Source organism: Bos javanicus, chromosome 6 (genome assembly GCF_032452875.1).
Source record: "Bos javanicus breed banteng chromosome 6, ARS-OSU_banteng_1.0, whole genome shotgun sequence".
NCBI classification, from domain to species: domain Eukaryota; kingdom Metazoa; phylum Chordata; class Mammalia; order Artiodactyla; family Bovidae; genus Bos; species Bos javanicus.
The window spans coordinates 25,521,096-25,537,851 of record NC_083873.1 but is presented as its reverse complement, the minus strand read 5'-3'; the positions used below and the strand labels follow the sequence as shown (position 1 = coordinate 25,537,851).

The 16,756-nt window shown below is 40.1% G+C and overlaps 1 protein-coding gene across 1 annotated transcript; it reads right to left on the bottom strand.

The window, feature by feature from the left end:
• Positions 1–206: 206 nt before the first annotated feature.
• Positions 207–14,743, bottom strand: ADH7 (alcohol dehydrogenase 7 (class IV), mu or sigma polypeptide). Its single transcript, XM_061421209.1, is given in 11 exon segments — positions 207–237; positions 343–481; positions 3,148–3,201; positions 3,204–3,269; positions 5,203–5,476; positions 10,614–10,830; positions 10,923–11,010; positions 11,627–11,714; positions 11,716–11,766; positions 12,640–12,740; positions 14,728–14,743. Coding segments are annotated over 11 exon segments (1,125 nt in total).
• Positions 14,744–16,756: the final 2,013 nt, after the last annotated feature.

Sequence of the window (16,756 nt, the reverse complement as noted above, 5' to 3'; positions counted from 1 at the left end):
TAATCTTCAAGGATCAGAAGAAAACACACTTTTAAAAGCACTTTAAAAACTATAAAGTAAGGAAATTTTGTGGCAATACTTGAAGAAGTGAGGGGGTTTGTGATGAAATAAAAATACCTAAGATGAAATCAATCTACTATTAAAAAATCAGAGGTTTTAAAAATTGGTTTTATAGGACAATGACACAATAAGTCTAAGAAGAAGACTTATTCTTTTTGTAAGTCTATATCAATCTTGCTACATAAAATAATATAAAATATGAAGGAAACATACATTTATAAATATTAAATTTAAAAAGTAGCCTATGGGGAGAAGACAAAATAACCATAAAAAAGAAGGTACCTTTGTCCTGAGTTAAGCAGTTCAAATCTTTCATTGATTTTTCTAAAAGGTAAATCATGTGTTATCAATTTGTCCAGGTCAAATTTCTTTTCCAGGAAATCAGTCACTAGGTTTGGAACATAATTTCTGCTTTTCCAACCTGTAAACAAGCTCATGTGTTCTCTTTGCTGCTGCTGCTGAGTCGCTTCAGACTTTACTAAATGATTTTTATATTTTTTTATCTTCTATTTGTTCCTTCTCTCTCTTGCCCTGTTACCTCTACCCTGGATGATGCTATTCTCAGCAGCACACAATGGAACTGCATTTCTCCCTTCTTAAGAAACAAATGCAGAAACCCCATGAAAAACCTTTCTTGCCCCCACATCTTCTAGCTACCCCATATCTCTTCTCCTTTTGCAGAAAAACTACTTTACAGGAAGAATTGTCTCCAGTTCAATGTTCTCGGTTCCACTTCCTTTTCTCTTATTTTCTCTTGAGCCCACTCAGTACCTGGCTGCTATAGTTCTTGTCAGGGTCGCAGAGACACAGACTATGGTCAGTGTGAGCCCAAGCCTTTTCTCTTTCCACAGTACCTGGGACACAAAAAAAGAGAGGCTGGTTGGTACAGATGAGATTCTTCAGAGAGGGCTCTTTAGAGAAAATAAGACTACTTGAGAAATAAACAATAAGAGATATAAGTTGAGCTTCCTCACTTTGACTATTTGTGTGATGTGGGGATATTATGGATTATTGATGAGTTAGAAGTAGAATTCACATATTAACTGAATGTCTTTTGAGTATATGCTAAGTACCAGGTGGCTTCCCTGATGGCTCAGATGGTAAAGAATCCACCTGCAATATAGGAGACGTGGGTTCAATCCCTTGGTTGGGAAGATAACCTGGAGAAGAAAATGGCAACCCACTCCAGTATTCTTCCCTGGAGAATCCCATGGACAGAGAAGCCTGGTGGGCTACAGTCCATGGGTTTGCAAAGAGTTGGACATGACTGAGTGACCAACACTTTCACTTTAAGTACCAGGTACCATTTCAGAGATGGGAACATGATGGGGGTCAAAATGCCCTGTCCCTAATCTCAGGAAGAACAGGAAGCCTAAGAATCCTCTCCCTTTAATTCAGGGAGACTGACAGTAAACAAATATTGCAGAGCACATCATCAATGACAAGACCGAAGGAGAAAAACAGAGTAGGAGCAGTAGGTTGTGCAGAGGCCGAGGCTAGGCAGGTGGGGAGGGAATGTGATTTTTCAAAGCTTAGGGAAGGCCAGTCTGATAGGGTAACATCTGAACAAAAACATAAAGGACAGGAACTATCCAGAAATCTTGGGGTAAAGTAGTTCAGGGAGAAGGCAGAGTCATTATAAAGGTGTTGAGGTGAAGTGTTGGCCAATGAGAACAGTGAGGAGGCCAGTGTGGCAAGAAAAGAGCAAGAGCAGTAGTAGCAGCTGGGGTCAGAGGGCCGGATCATAGGGGGCCTTTCGGCCATTGCATGTTTGAGAGTTTATTCTGAGTGAGAAAGGAAGACATTAGAGAAGACATTAGAGAAGACATTAGAAGAAGACATGGGAGAAGGGTGACCTGATCGGATTTCCCTTTTAATAGTCTCACTCTCTGGCTGCTCTGTAGGGAATACTCTAGGAGACAAAGGGCAAAAGCAGGCAGACCATTTAAGTCATTGATGTCACGCAGGAAGAGGTGATGGTGACTTGGACGAGTGATGGTGCTGGTGAGAAATGATCAAATCCTGGGTATACTTTGAAGGCATAGACAACAGGCTTTGCTGAAATATTCATGGTATGAGAGAAAGAGCATAACCCAGGGTTTGAGGCCTGATTAACAGGAATGATGGAGTTATCATTTATTGAGATGGGACGGCTGGGAGGCAGGAGTGGTTTGGGGCAGGTAAAGTTCACATGTCTATCAACTATCCAAGTGGACGTGCCAGGTAGGCAACCTTTGTATCTTCAGGTCTAGGCTGAAGACATAAACTTAAGTGTTATGGGTAGAGTGTATTTAAAGTCTTGAGACCACAGAAAATCACCTTGGAAGGAAGTGTAAATAATGAGAAGAGGACTGAGCGCTGAACCTTAGGACACACCAAAGTTAGAATCTTAGGGATGTACGGGAACCCAGCAAAGATTCCTGGAAAGAGTGACCAATGAGGAAGGAAGAGGAGGAGGAATAAAGGAGAAAGAAGAGGAGGAGGAAGAGAGGAGGAAGAACAATAGCAGCAACAAAAAAGTAATATCTAGAAGTGAGGTGAACAGAGTGTTTGAGAAAAAGGGAGCCATCAGCTATATCAAATCCTACTGATAGTTCATTTAAGACCAGGACTGAGTTGACCATTGTCTGTGTCAGTCTTTCTGGTGTTAATTTCAATCATCCCCATAAAATAGGACAATCCCTTTTATTTTGGGTTTAGATCCAGAACTTTCTGTTGATGCTATTTAGTGAATCAAATAAATTCTATTTTTCATACACATTCTCATGTATGTTGAAAATAATAGATGAAATCAGAAATTTCTGTTCCATAAAATCATCCCAATAGGGAGTGCTGGAGCCTCTCATTCGGGCCTTAGGAGAACTTGAGTTGCGGATGCTAATACTAAAAATATGCCCACCAATACTAGCACTAAATCAAGGTAGGGGGATTATCTTTTGTATCATATGGCCACAGTCTCTTTTTAGATCACTTCATAACCATTCTTGGAAGAAAGACTTTTCAGGGAAGATATGATGAGAAAACAGACTTCTCATTGTCAACAGAGTTAAAGCCACACTCTCAGGCCAGAGGCTCTGTCGTTCTTACCTTCAAAAATGCACCCTTTCCACATGTGTCCAGTGAAGAGCAGCACTGGGTGGACGTGAGCATCTTGGCTGATGGAGGAGCCCCTGCCACCACATTGACCACTTAGTCCATGCTGCAGATGCAAAGGCATCAATCCAAGTGTAGAATGAAGGAGAATGTGTCTCATCTCATGTTATAGACTCAGAAATACCCTATGTACATTCTGGTTCTAATAGTTGATTTATTTTCCAAGTCATGAAGTAAAATTAGGCCCATATGCCTTTTGCTTTATGCTTATTTTAAAAAATTCTCAACACAATTTTAGTCACAACTTAAACTTGTTCGTACATTTGACTTTTAAGGCAGAAAGTAGAATGTGGTCAGTGTTCATGGCATTTTCAGTTTACCATGGACCAAAATGCAGGGGGAAATTTCCTATATTTTCAGAACAATATCACCACTGAGAAGGTTTAGAAAGCCATTTGAACTAAACTAAATCAAATTACCTATACTGAATCAATTGACCCAGTTTTCTTTTATTAAACTTTAATATGAAAATGAAATCAAATGTTAAAATGTAGGACAAAGAAATCCCTTTCTTGGTTGCATCTCTGAGACTAATCCCACATTTGCTGGTCATCCACCCATTAACTATTCGTTAATGGTTTTTCTGAATACTTGATAGGTTGTAGCAATAGATATTATTTATTAGAGATACATGTTCATTAAAGTATCATCTGGAAATCAACAGACCCTAACAATATCCAATATTGCATATTGACTGTATAAACGTGGTATTTGTTGCTATGTAATAATTCTAAGTGACACCAGGGAAGGGGAATAACAACAGTGGTAAAGACTACTTATTCCTAAGGTACCAAAAGTATTAGAGCAATTTTAGTCTACTGCTCAATTGGAGCAGAATTGACTGTGTCCCATATTGTCCCATATTGCAGTTCTCCCTTCTTACTGTGGAAGGGATGCATTTTTGAAGGTAGGAACAACAGAGCCTCTGGCCTGAGAGTGTGGCTTTAACTCTGTTGACAATGAGAAGTCTGTTTTCTCATCATATCTTCCCTGAAAAGTCTTTCTTCCAATAATGGATATGAAGTGATCTAAAATGAGACTGTGGTCATAATGATACAAAAGATAATCCCCCTACCCTGATTTAGTGCTAGTATTGGTGGGCATATTTTTATGCCCACCAATCTAAGCAGATCTAAGAAGATCTGCTTAGATCTTCTGACCTCAGATCTAAGCAGAAGTCTGGTGCTGCTGACTGCCACAAGGGAGGCGTATTTTAGAGAATTGAAGGCTTCTATTTTGAGAGAATTCAGATAAGAGACGGAGCAGGCAATGGCAACCCACTCCAGTACTCTTGCCTGGATAATCCCATGGATGGAGGAGCCTGGTGGGCTGCAGTCCATGGGGTCAAGAAGAGTCGGACATGACTGAACAACTTCACTTTCACTTTCCACTTTCATGCATTGGAGAAGGAAATGGCAACCCACTCCAGTGTTCTTGCCTGGAGAATCCCAGGGACCAGGGAGCCTGGTAGGCTGCCATCTATGGGGTCGCACAGAGTTGGACACCACTGAAGTGACTTAGCAGCAGCAGCAGCAGATAAGAGAAGGCAAAGGTCAGGTATACAGTGAGAAATTGGCTACACCATGGTTTTGAGGGAAGATGGCCAAATCTGGAATAGCCCCTCTACCCATGCCCTTTGCTCCTGCTCTTTCCCCAGAGAGTCACTTTAGGCTATTTGGCTTACAAAAGTTCAAGAGATGTAATCATTGTTCAAAAAAAAAAAAAAATGCCATATATACAAAGCAGAGTAATACTTGAACAATTTTCCCTGATGGTTGACTCCCTCGCAGTGTGGTCACAGGAGAGTGGTATGATGTGATACTTAACTTTACAGGTAGACCTGCATGTAGGCTTTTGTGTGGCTTCAGGCACAACTGCTTCATGATTACCAGGTATTTTGCCTAATAGGTAGTTACTATTAGTAAAGCTATGGAAAATGAGTTTACCTTTGTGCAATCAAGGTAGCTTGTGTATTGTGTGGCTCCCGTATCATGGCTCTTACCATAGTTTCAAGATGCCCAATAACTTCAAAACTGCAGCCTGTAGTGTCACCTGTCATTTCTGACAGCACCTCACTGATGGGCTTGGTGAAGTCCTTGGGGCTGATGCACTCAGTGGCTCCTACAGCCATTGCCTTTTCAAATTTGTCTTTGTTGAGGTCAGCCCCAACGATCCTGGATGCACCAGCTGAATTACAGCCCATGATGACCGAAAGGCCAACTCCTCCCAGGCCAAAGACCACACACATTGAGCTAGGGGTGACCTGTGAGGAGACAAGTCGTGTAAATGCTAGACCTAGGGTAAAAAGGTAGAACCTGCAAAGTATCTCCAATCTTAGAATATGAAATTCAGAAGATCACTTTGATGAGTTACTAGGACCGAATGACTCATTCTCGTGACAGTGCCACAAAGAGAACCAGAAACAGCACAAACCCATGCCAAATTTGTTTTAGATTTGGTTTAACCAGCATGTTCTTAGTGATCATAACTGAGTCTTTTGTAAATAAATTATTTTTCATCAAAGTTGAACCTCCATGTTGCAATAGATTATCGATCCATGCATAGCTTCAGAAAGAAAATATAGTTAAATCAGTTGGGGGATTTGTACCCTGTACTATGTATTATTAGGGTTTCCCTTGTGGCTCATATGGTAAAGAATCTGCCCGTCATGCAGGAGACCCAGGTTCAATCCCTGGGTTGGGAAGATCTCTTGGAGAAGGGAATGGCTACTGATTTCAGTATTGTTGCCTGGAGAATTCCAGTGGACTATGCAACCAGCACATAGTCCCTGGGTTGCAAAGAGTCAGATGTGACTGAGCAACTAACACTTTTACTTCATGCTATATTAAAGAAGATTCTAGCCAAAAGTCATCTTCCTGATATGCTATGCTAAGTCACTTCAGTCGTGTCCGACTCTGTGTGACCCCATAGACAGTAGCCTACCAGGCTCCCCCATCCCTGGGATTCTCCAGGCAAGAACACTGGAGTGGGTTGCCATTTCCTTCTCCAATGCAGAAAAGTGAAAAGTGAAAGTGAAGCCGCTCAGTTGTGTCCGACTCTTAGCAACCCCATGGACTGTAGCCTACCAGGCTCTTCCGTCCATGGGATTTTCTAGGCAAGAGTACTGGAGTGGGGTGCCATTGCCTTCTCCGCATCTTCCTGCTAGAACACTCTTAATCCTATTACACAGCAGCGAGCAAGGAAACCTGAAAACAGAAAGACCTGTATCTATATATGCATGTGTTTTGAAATGTCTAAACTTATAAGCAGAGATTTATGTGGGTAAGACGATGGCACCCAACTCCAGTACTCTTGCCTGGATAATCCCATGGATGGAGGAGCCTGGTGGGCTGCAGTCCATGGGGTCAAGAAGAGTCGGACACGACTGAGCAACTTCACTTTCACTTTTCACTTTCATGCATTGGAGAAGGAAATGGCAACCCACTCCAGTGTTCTTGCCTGGAGAATCCCAGGGACAGGGGAGCCTGGTGGGCTGCTGTCTCTGTGGTCGCACAGAGTCGGTCACAACTGAAGCGACTTCGCAGCAGCAGCATGTGGGTACAGAGGTGCCATACGCACTCTCCATGAGCTGTAATTTCATCTGTGGCCTCCCAAGCTCTCGGTTCAGTTCCTGAACTTGGAGCTTTGAAATCCGTGTGGCCATTCTCTCAGATATCATTCATCATTCACTCATCCACACAACACATTTTATTGATGACTTCTTTGTGGTCAGAAACTAAACTGGGCATGTTCTGCCTTTTCTCATAATTTCTCTGGTAGTTTTACTAGCACAGTAAAAAAGTAGAATACTAATTTAAACTATATCCAACATCCCTTCTCTCATCTCTTTCTTGGAATAAATCTGTTTCAACAGCCATATGTATATTTTCCACAAACTCCTCACCTTTTTAGTCTTCCACATATTTGGACATCCCTTTCCTTTATTCATTCATACATCTCTTTTTTTCCCCAATTATTATTTATTGAGTCATTACTATGTCCAGGCTCCTTGCTAAGCAGTGCAGTGAACAGAGACTTGGCCCACACCTTTCTGGAGCTTGTGGGCTAACGAAAAGAAGAGGTATGAGAATTTGAGATTTAGGACCATACTATTAATGAAGCAGTCATGTTACCTTGAATAACAGGAAGAGATTCCTGCTTAGATGGAGTAGATAGAAAGAAATAAAGAACTTCTTTGAGCAAGCAGATGATTTTTTTTTTTGAGAAACCATTTATTTCTCCTTAATTTTTAGATTATATTTTACTAGGATGCAAATCTAAATTGGTAGTCTTTCTGTGTCTTCCCTGGTGGCTCAGTGATAAAGAATTTGCCTGCAATGCAGGAGACCTGGGTTCAATTTCTGGCTCAGGAAGAACCCCCTGGAGACAGGAATGGCTACCCAGGAATGGCCACCCAGGAATGGCCATCCAGTATTCTTGCCAGGAGAATCCCATGGACAGAGGAGCCTGGCAGTCTACAGTCCATGGGGTCACAAAGAGTCAGGCACGACTGAGCAGCTAACACTTTCACTTTCCTGTTTCTTCCAGTATTGTATCTTTTCCCAGCAGGTGATCTTTAAACTGAGAATAATGTTAATGAAGCAGCCACATAAGGGCTCAGTAGATGAGCATTCCAGACAATCAGAATACTTCGTGTAAATATTTTCATGCAAGACAGGGACAGCTCAGCAGGCTCACAGATCTCACGAGAGGCAAGTGTGTGTGGATCATAGTGGGTTAGATGAGATTGTTCCAAGAATGGGAGCTATTGAAGGATTTTTAACAAAAGGGTGGGAAGATTTGGGAGAATGGCATTGAAACATGTATAATATCATGTATGAAACGAGTTGCCAGTCCAGGTTCGATGCACGATACTGGATGCTTGGGGCTGGTGCACTGGGATGACCCAGAGGGATGGTATGGGGAGGGAGGAGGGAGGAGGGTTCAGGATGGGGAACACATGTATACCTGTGGCGGATCCATTTCGATATTTGGCAAAACTAATACAATATTGTAAAGTTTAAAAATAAAATCAAATTTAAAAAAATGTAATGCAGACCAATTTATGTTTTATAAAATTACTCTGATTTGTAAATGGAGACTTACTGGAGATTGTCCAGAGGAGTAATGAAAACAATAAAAGGAAGGCCATTGCATCCAGTGAAGATATGATGAAGAAAGTGGAAAGATTTAAAATATACCTTGTAGGTAAAGTTAGCAGGACTTGCTGCTGGATTGTATATAAGGTGATGGAGAGGGAAGATCGAGGATGAAGAAAATTAGAGTGGGCATAAATATGTCTGGGTGATAGGGAGGAAGAAAATTAAGAATTCCATTTGATACATACTCAGTTTGAGATACCTGTGAGATCCTCAAAGGGAGATGTCAGGTATGGCATTGGATGAAAGAATTTGGGGTTCAGAGAGAGTACTGGAGATAGAAATTTCAACTCAACTAATATATGGACCATTTTTTAGACTTTGGAGTTGGATGAGACCACCACATATGCGATTGTTTGTGGGAATGGTTTAGTTTATGAATTTTGTGTTATTTTACCCACTTCTTCTATTTATTAAGAGTGACATAGAGAGTCAGTTTAGTTGCTCAGTTGTGTCTGACTCTTCGTGACCCCAGGCACTGCAGCATGCCGGGCTTCCCTGCCCATCACCAACTCCTGGAGCCTGCTCAAACTCCTGTCCATTGAGTTGGTCATGCCATCCAACCATCTCATCCTCTGTCATCTTCTTCTCCTCCTGTCTTCAACCTTTCCCAGCTTCAGGGTCTTTTCCAGTGAGTTAGTTCTTTGCATCAAGTGGCCAAAGTACTGGAGCTTCAGCTTCAGCGTCAGTCCTTCTAATGAATATTCAGGACTGATTTCCTTTAAAATTGACTGGTTTGATCTCCTTGCAGTCCAAGAGACTCTCAAGAGTCTTCTCCAACACCACAGTTCAAAAGCATCAATTCTTCAGGACTCAGCCTTCTTTATGGTCCACATCCATACATGACTACTGGAAAAACCATAGCTTTGACTCTATAGATGGACCTTTGTAGGTAAAGTGATGTCTCTGCTTTTTAATATGCTGTCTAGGTTGGTCATCGGAGAAGGCAATGGCACCCCACTCCAGTACTCTTGCCTGGAAGATCCCATGGACGGAGGAGCCTGGTAGGCTGCAGTCCATGGGGTTGCTAGGAGTCGGACACGACTGAGCGACTTCACTTTCACTTCTCACTTTCATGCATTGGAGAAGGAAATGGCAACCCACTCCAGTGTTCTTGCCTGGAGAATCCCAGGGACGTGGGAGCCTGGTGGGCTGCCGTCTCTGGGGTCGCACAGAGTCGGACACAACTAAAGCGACTTAGCAGCAGCAGCAGGTTGGTCATAGCTTTTCTTCCAAGAAGCAAGTGTCTTTTAGTTTCATGGCTGTAGTCAGCAACTGCAGTGATTTTGGAGCCCAAGAAAATAAAAGTCTGTCACTGTTTCCATTGCTTCCCTGTCTATTTGCCATGAAGTGATGGGCCCAGATGCCATGATCTTAGTTTTTTGAATGCTGAGTTTTAAGCCAGCTTTTTCACTCTCCTCTTTCACTTTCATCAAGAGGCTCCTCAGTTTCTCTGACATAAGTTGAGTCCAAATAATCACTCTTAAGCTTTCACATTTTCATACTATATATGCTAGCCATTAGAGGTTGCATTTTGTCCCCCCACCTAACTACTTATTCATATGTTGAAGTCTTAACTCCCAGTACCTCAGAATGTGATCTCATTTGGAGATAGGGTTTTTGCAGAAGTAATAAACTTTAAAATAAAGTAATTAGATGGGTTCTAATCCAGTATGATTGATTTCCTTATAAAAAGGGAAAATGTGGATAAAAAGACTGGCATAAAAGGAAGGTGATATGAGGAGACATTGGGAGAAGATGGCCAAGGAGAGAGACCTGGAACAGATATTTCATTCACAGCCCTTAGAAGAAACCAGTCCTGCCAGTACTTTGATTTGGGGTTCCTAGTTTCCAGAATGTGAGACAATAAGTTTCTGTTGTTTAAGCCACCCAGTCTGCGGTGGTTTGCTACAACAGCCCTAGCAAGTTAACACACCAGCATTAATAGTTATTTTGTGAAAAAAGATTAATTTTAGATGTGAATCTAAATTTTAGAAAAAAATCTGAAGGAAATACAGAAGAAACAAAATTAAATCTAGAGATTTTATTTTCTCTTATTCAGAAATAAAATTTTGAATCTGAATTTTTCATTTTCTTCCAGTTGATTTGGCATTGTGTAGAAACAGCCTGCATAGGAGATGCTTTCAACAGTTTTTTGTTTTTTTTTTTTAATTTCAGTTTTCCTAAATAAAAAAAATCATTTAAAAAATAAAATAGGAACTAGCCCACCCTGCTTCTTACCTTGCCAATCTTAATAGTGGCCCTGTATCCAGTGGAAAATCCACATCCAGTTAAACAGACTTTCTCAGGAGGAGCTGCATCATCACTCTTAGCGATGGAAGTTTCATCCACCGCCGTGTACTCAGTGAATGTACTGGTGCTCAAGAAGTGATAGACTGGCTTGCCCTTGCATGTAAATCTGGTGCTGCCATCAGCCAGGACTCCATGACCAGTGATGCTGTTTGATATGTCAAATACTCACGTTAATTCAATTCAAAAATTAGCACAGGAACAATTAAATGGCATTAGAGAAAAGTGACTGAAACCTACTCTGTCCTTATACCAGGGTTGCCATCTGGGTTGCGACAAGCATTGCATTCTCTACACTGAGGCAGAAAGTGGGGGATGACTTTGTCATCTAGAGAGAAAACATGATATAATGTGTTGGTCATTAATGTTAAAGGATAAAATAGACGAATGTGAATTGAGCCCATGCCACATGCAAGAAGCCTAAGAGTAGAGGCATGCCTTGGAGATATCACAGGTTCAGTTCTAGACCATTGCTGTAAAGTGAGTCACACAAATTTTTTGGTTTCCCAGTGCATGAAAAAAAATCATGCTTATACTATCCTGTAGTCTATTAAGTATGCCATAGCATTGTGTAAAATAGCAGTGTATACATCTTAATTTAAAATTTTGCTATTGGAAAAATGGCACTGATAAACTTGATTGAGGCAGGGTTGCCTCAAACTTTCAATTTGTTAAAAAAAATGCACTTTCTTAGAAGCATAATAAAGCCAAGTGCAATAAAAAAGGTATGCCTGTATTCTAAAGTTTATAAGCACACCAAATTTGTTTGCTAAAGTTTGAGACTTTGCCAAATTAAATTTCACTCTATACAACCCATTTTCCTTGTGTTCTTTTATCCTCCTCAATTCATTAAGGCTCCTCTAATAATTCCTAGTTTGCACTATTTCCTTTGATAGGATAGACAACCCTACTTATCTCAGACTTGTGGCTCGACATTTGCACACCTGGTTTCACTGTAGTGACTCCTTCTCCAATGCTGTCTACAACCCCAGTGGCTTCATGTCCCACAATCACTGAAAACTTAGACACTATTGCTTCCTTTTATCACATGGTCATCTGTTTGACAGATTCCCATTGCCAACATCTGGGTTCAAAGATAAGAACATTCACCAACCAGCAAAGGGGTTGTTTTACAGTTGGGAAGACATCTATCTCTTTCTTGAAAAGACTACAATTGTTTATGCTGGATGACTGCCCAATATAATAGTGTTGATTCTCAAATTCTGAGCTCAGGATCAACCATCAAACCAAAATCTCTCTCTTTAAGGAATTTATAGTACTGCTGCCTCTGGCTGTATTTTTGAATCTCAGTCTTTTTGAAGTAAACTGATGCTCCTGTGAGGAAACTAGAATGCAGTTTGTTACCAGGCACAAAAGTAGATTTTTACAGTTAGTTCCTCCTCTTGATGAAAGACAGAGGGAATGGGAATGGTTTGCAGAAGAGAAGTGAGCAAAATTGTATGTTACCACAGTGCTCAGATAACAAGAGATGGTCAAAGAAAGATGGCAGCAATGACTATTCAATAACCTGGTGATCAAAACAATGGTTAGGCTCTGTCCAAAGGAGTCGGGGGAATGTTCCAGGAAGCTGTCATTTCTCCAGGCACAAATGAGTTCCTTATTCTTTGTGAAAAGTAATCTCAATGTTATTTGATACCCAGAAGATTTTAAAAATAGTCATTAGTGATAATGATTAACCGTTTTTATCAGTGTCAATAAAAATTCAACAAATAAAAGTTATATAGAGCAGATTAGTAGACTTGTTTTTAAAAATCAATAACTAAGTCATTAATTTTATACCCACTATGGCCTTATCAATTAAAAAAAAAACAGAATGAGAATTAATAACTGAAAATTGGGAAACATTTCCTTATTTAAGGATCCCACCTCACAATAATGATATACTCAAAGTAGGGGTGATAAAATTTTAGGCTTATATGCACTCTCAGGTGATTACCTTAATACGGACTTCTTTTGCCTTTGGTGGAACAACTTGTATCTCAGTGGAAAAGGGTTTCTTCTGTTCCCATAGCAGAGCCACTTTACATTTAATAACCTAAGAAATTGGTGAGAGTTATAAACAGGCTCCAACTTTGTCTTTGCAGTTACAGACCCTCTGAATGATACGAATCTGAACAGATCACTTTGTAATCTTTAGAGATCATCTTATGTACACCTGTGATATACTAGGAGAGCAGCCCAGAGACACTAACAACTGGATCGTGATCACAGAGCACATGGTAAGCAGGGCTGGATCAGATTCTGAGGTACACCCTTTCCGGCCCTTAGCTTTTTCTCTGCCTGTGCTCACATAATACTTTACTAAACTAGGTTCTTTTACTACCATTTCAAAGTAACAAAATGTCACCTGTGTATCACTCATTCACAAGGGCAGATTTATAAAAGAGAAAATGTTGTTGCTATATCTTCAAGAATCTAAGCCAGTATTTAATAGCTGTGTAATCATGTAGCAATGGTGAGGTTATTAGAAAATTAGCTTGTTTAGAGATGAAGGAAACCATGAACATCATGATGGGTATAGACTGCGAATTCCTGGATGACTGTGTCTTTGCACCTCCTAATCCCTTTTTGTACCCAGCCCAGTTCTTGCATCTCATGGGTCTAGATAGGTGAGGTAAAGCTTCTTATCTCTGCTGCTGCTGCTGCTACTAAGTTGCTTCAGTCGTGTCTGACTCTGTGCGACCCCATGGACATCAGCCCACCAGGCTTCTCCCCTCACAGAAGTGGAAATTAAAGGGTGGAGCGTCTCAGTGAAGAGCCTTCAGCTGTTCAACTGGTTTTGGTAGTTATTTAATTAAAGAATTTTGCTGACATTACTGAAATCAGAGAAGGGGAGAGAGAGAGATTGTTTTCTTGACTTGGCATCCTCAAGTCTGCTTAGGAATCCTATAAAATATTTTAATTCATTTGTTCAGACACCAAATGAGTTATCAGTTGTCTTTCATCTTACTTGTCAACTAATACACCATTTCTAAGACCTGCTTTAGATGGAGAGTTACATGGCTCTTTTACAAGAGATTTTGAGAAATGATATGCTGGAAACAGTTGGGACACTGAAAGCCATCAGTGATTTTAACATTCACCCTCTGCCTCTCTGAGGCAAATGTCATGGGTCACAGTGTTGCTGACTCTATTGTTTTATTCCTGTCCTCTTTGTTGTCGTTGTTCAGTCACTCAGTCTTGTCTGACTCTTTGTGAGCCCATGGACTGCAGCACTGTCCTTCACCATCTCCTGGAGCCTGCTCAAACTCATGTCCACTGAGTCAGTGATGCCATCCAACCACCTCATCCTCTGTCATCCCCTTCTCCATCTGCCTTCTATCTTTTCTACCTCTTCCAGCAAGTAATGTCTCTGCTTTTTAATACACTGTCTAGGTTTGTTGTAGCTTTTCTTCTAAGGAGCAAGTGTCTTTTAATTTCATGGCTGCAGTCACCGTCTGCAGCGATGACCCCATGAACAGTATGAAAAGGGTCACAGTGCAATGTGGTCCAATCTTGATGCTAGAAATTTCACATCACAATCCCACACTAATTCCTGCTGGATTAATAGTTGAGATTTAAAGTCAAACTATAAATATAAAGTACGTGGAGCATTGAGGAGTTTTTGTGCTTGAGAATGACAGAAAAAAGTCATACTGGAAACATCTACGAATGAACATTTTGTGTCTCAAGAAGTAGTAAATAGCAGTATGTGCCATTGAAAGTCAATTTATGGAAACATTTTGCTTACCAGAACAATTGCCCAGCTATCCTGAAATTCAGTTATTAATAATGTCAATAGAAGCCACATTTTTCCATTTTTCTTATTGAAAAAGCTCCCATATGCTGTTTTATCCTATTTCTACTGGCATTCTCTGAAATCCTAACCCTTTGCTCTCCCTCATCCCCCAGGATATGCTTGCTCAACAGGCATTTAATTCCCCAAGAAATATCCCCAAGTATTTAATTATGTTAAGATATTCAAGTTCTAACAACCAGACCCACATTATTAGATCATGAGGATACAGAAATGTTCTGCTTAATTTCCCAGCAGTGCCCATTTTGTCTTTCTTTTTGCGCTGTATTTCAGTAAACAGACTTATTCTGCCTGTTGTTTAGCTCAGTCTGCTGTAAATAACAGCGTCTTGTGCCCTCAGATAAATGGTCTGGCTCAAAAGTTCTGCCTTGAGTGATATGACTCATGTCTTCAAGACTTCCAATGAGCCATAAGCTTCACCCTTGGCAGTCAAGTTTTGAAAAGAAATATGGTAACCTGTAATGATCAAACCATGAGCAGAGCTCTAACAAAGGCAAGATAGTCAATCCTATTGAAAATGACTGAAAGCTTTTTTATCCATCTTATTTCTGGGGATATAAAAATATATAAGGTTAGTTTAGCTCAACATAACTCAGTAAAAATGAATTGTGTGCTTCTTTAGCTGCTCTGCAAGGCACAGCTGATTTTAGGGATGTGTGTGTATGTATTTATTGATGTTCTATTAATACTTCACAACACAGAGACTTGATGTAGTTTGTGGAAAACATGTAATTAAACATAAATGAAAACAAGGCCAAGAAAATGTAAAAGATTGGAATAGAAGGTCAAAATTAGAAAAGAGGAGTCAAGGATATATAGAACATGGGTATGGGTAACTATGGTTTCTAGATATTTGAGGGAATAAAAGATACGTAAAATTTGTTAGCTCTGCGTGTGGACAGATTATGGACTGAACCCAAATCACCATTACACACAGCTGTCTTGTACAGTTGTAAAGTTGCGTACAGCACAAAGTCATACAGTGCAGAGGAGAAAGGGAACTGAAGTCCAGCCTGTATCCGGCTCTCAAATGTTAAGGGTTTTCATTTACTTGGCAAGTGTTTCACTCTTCTGAAGTAGTTGTTTAACTACTTTGAGGGACTTTTTCTGAAAATAAGATACAATGGTGCTGGAATCTTTGAGATTTACTGACTATTGATAGGAGAATACCCAGAATGGATTTTATTTTTTACACTATTTGGGAGTGCACTGGCACATTCACCTCCAAGTAAATTTATTTTACACAAAGCAGATTTTACTCTTGTGGAGTCAGGCTGTAGGGCAGGTTTTCCAAGTCTACAAAGCTGTTCAGATTGTGAAATATACTTTTAGACAACAAATATGAGCAAAATTTTCTTTTAAAAACCTGACATAAGCTTTGCCCACAGATACCTCTCTCAGTGTAATATATTAAATGTTGTAGGTCCACCTTAAAATCTACATACCTAATTCAGGATTATGAACTAGAAGGACCTTGTTTATCCATCCTATATGTAGTACTTACGTCTGCTAACTCCTGTCTCCCGCTTCGATCCCCAACCTCTGTCCCAGTCAGCAATCACAAGTCTGTTCTCCATGTCTGTGAGTCGGTTTCTATTTTGTAGTTAGATTCATTTGTGCCAATTTAAGGTTTCACATAGAAGTGATATGGTATTCTCTTTCTTTTTACTTCACTTAGTATGATAATCTCTAGATGTATCCATGTTGCTGCAAGCGTCATTATTTCACTCTTTTTCATGTCCGAGTAGTATTCCATTGTATATATGTGCCACGTCTTTGTCCATTCATCTGCCAATATACCTTTAGGTTGCTTCCATGTCTTGGCTATTGTGAATAGTGCTGCTGTGAATACAGAGGTGCATGTATCTTTTTGAATTATAATTTTGTCCAGAATATGCCCAGGAATGAGATTGCCAATATATTTAAAATTAAAAGAAGAAGAAGAAAGTACATGAAAGAAAAAAATAAAATTATCAATTAGAATTAGTCATGCTAACTTACATACATGGGTGCATGTATCTTTTTGAATTATAATTTTGTCCAGAATATGCCCAGGAATGAGATTGCCAATATATTTAAAATTAAAAGAAGAAGAAGAAAGTACATGAAATAAAAAAAAATTATCAATTAGAATTAGTCATGCTAACTTACTGGCCAATTTAAATCCACAGATAAAAGCATTACCAGTCAATCAGCCTTGACTGGGAGCACCGTTTTCTTAGCAGCAAAACAGTGAAGAAACCCAGTATGTCTCACA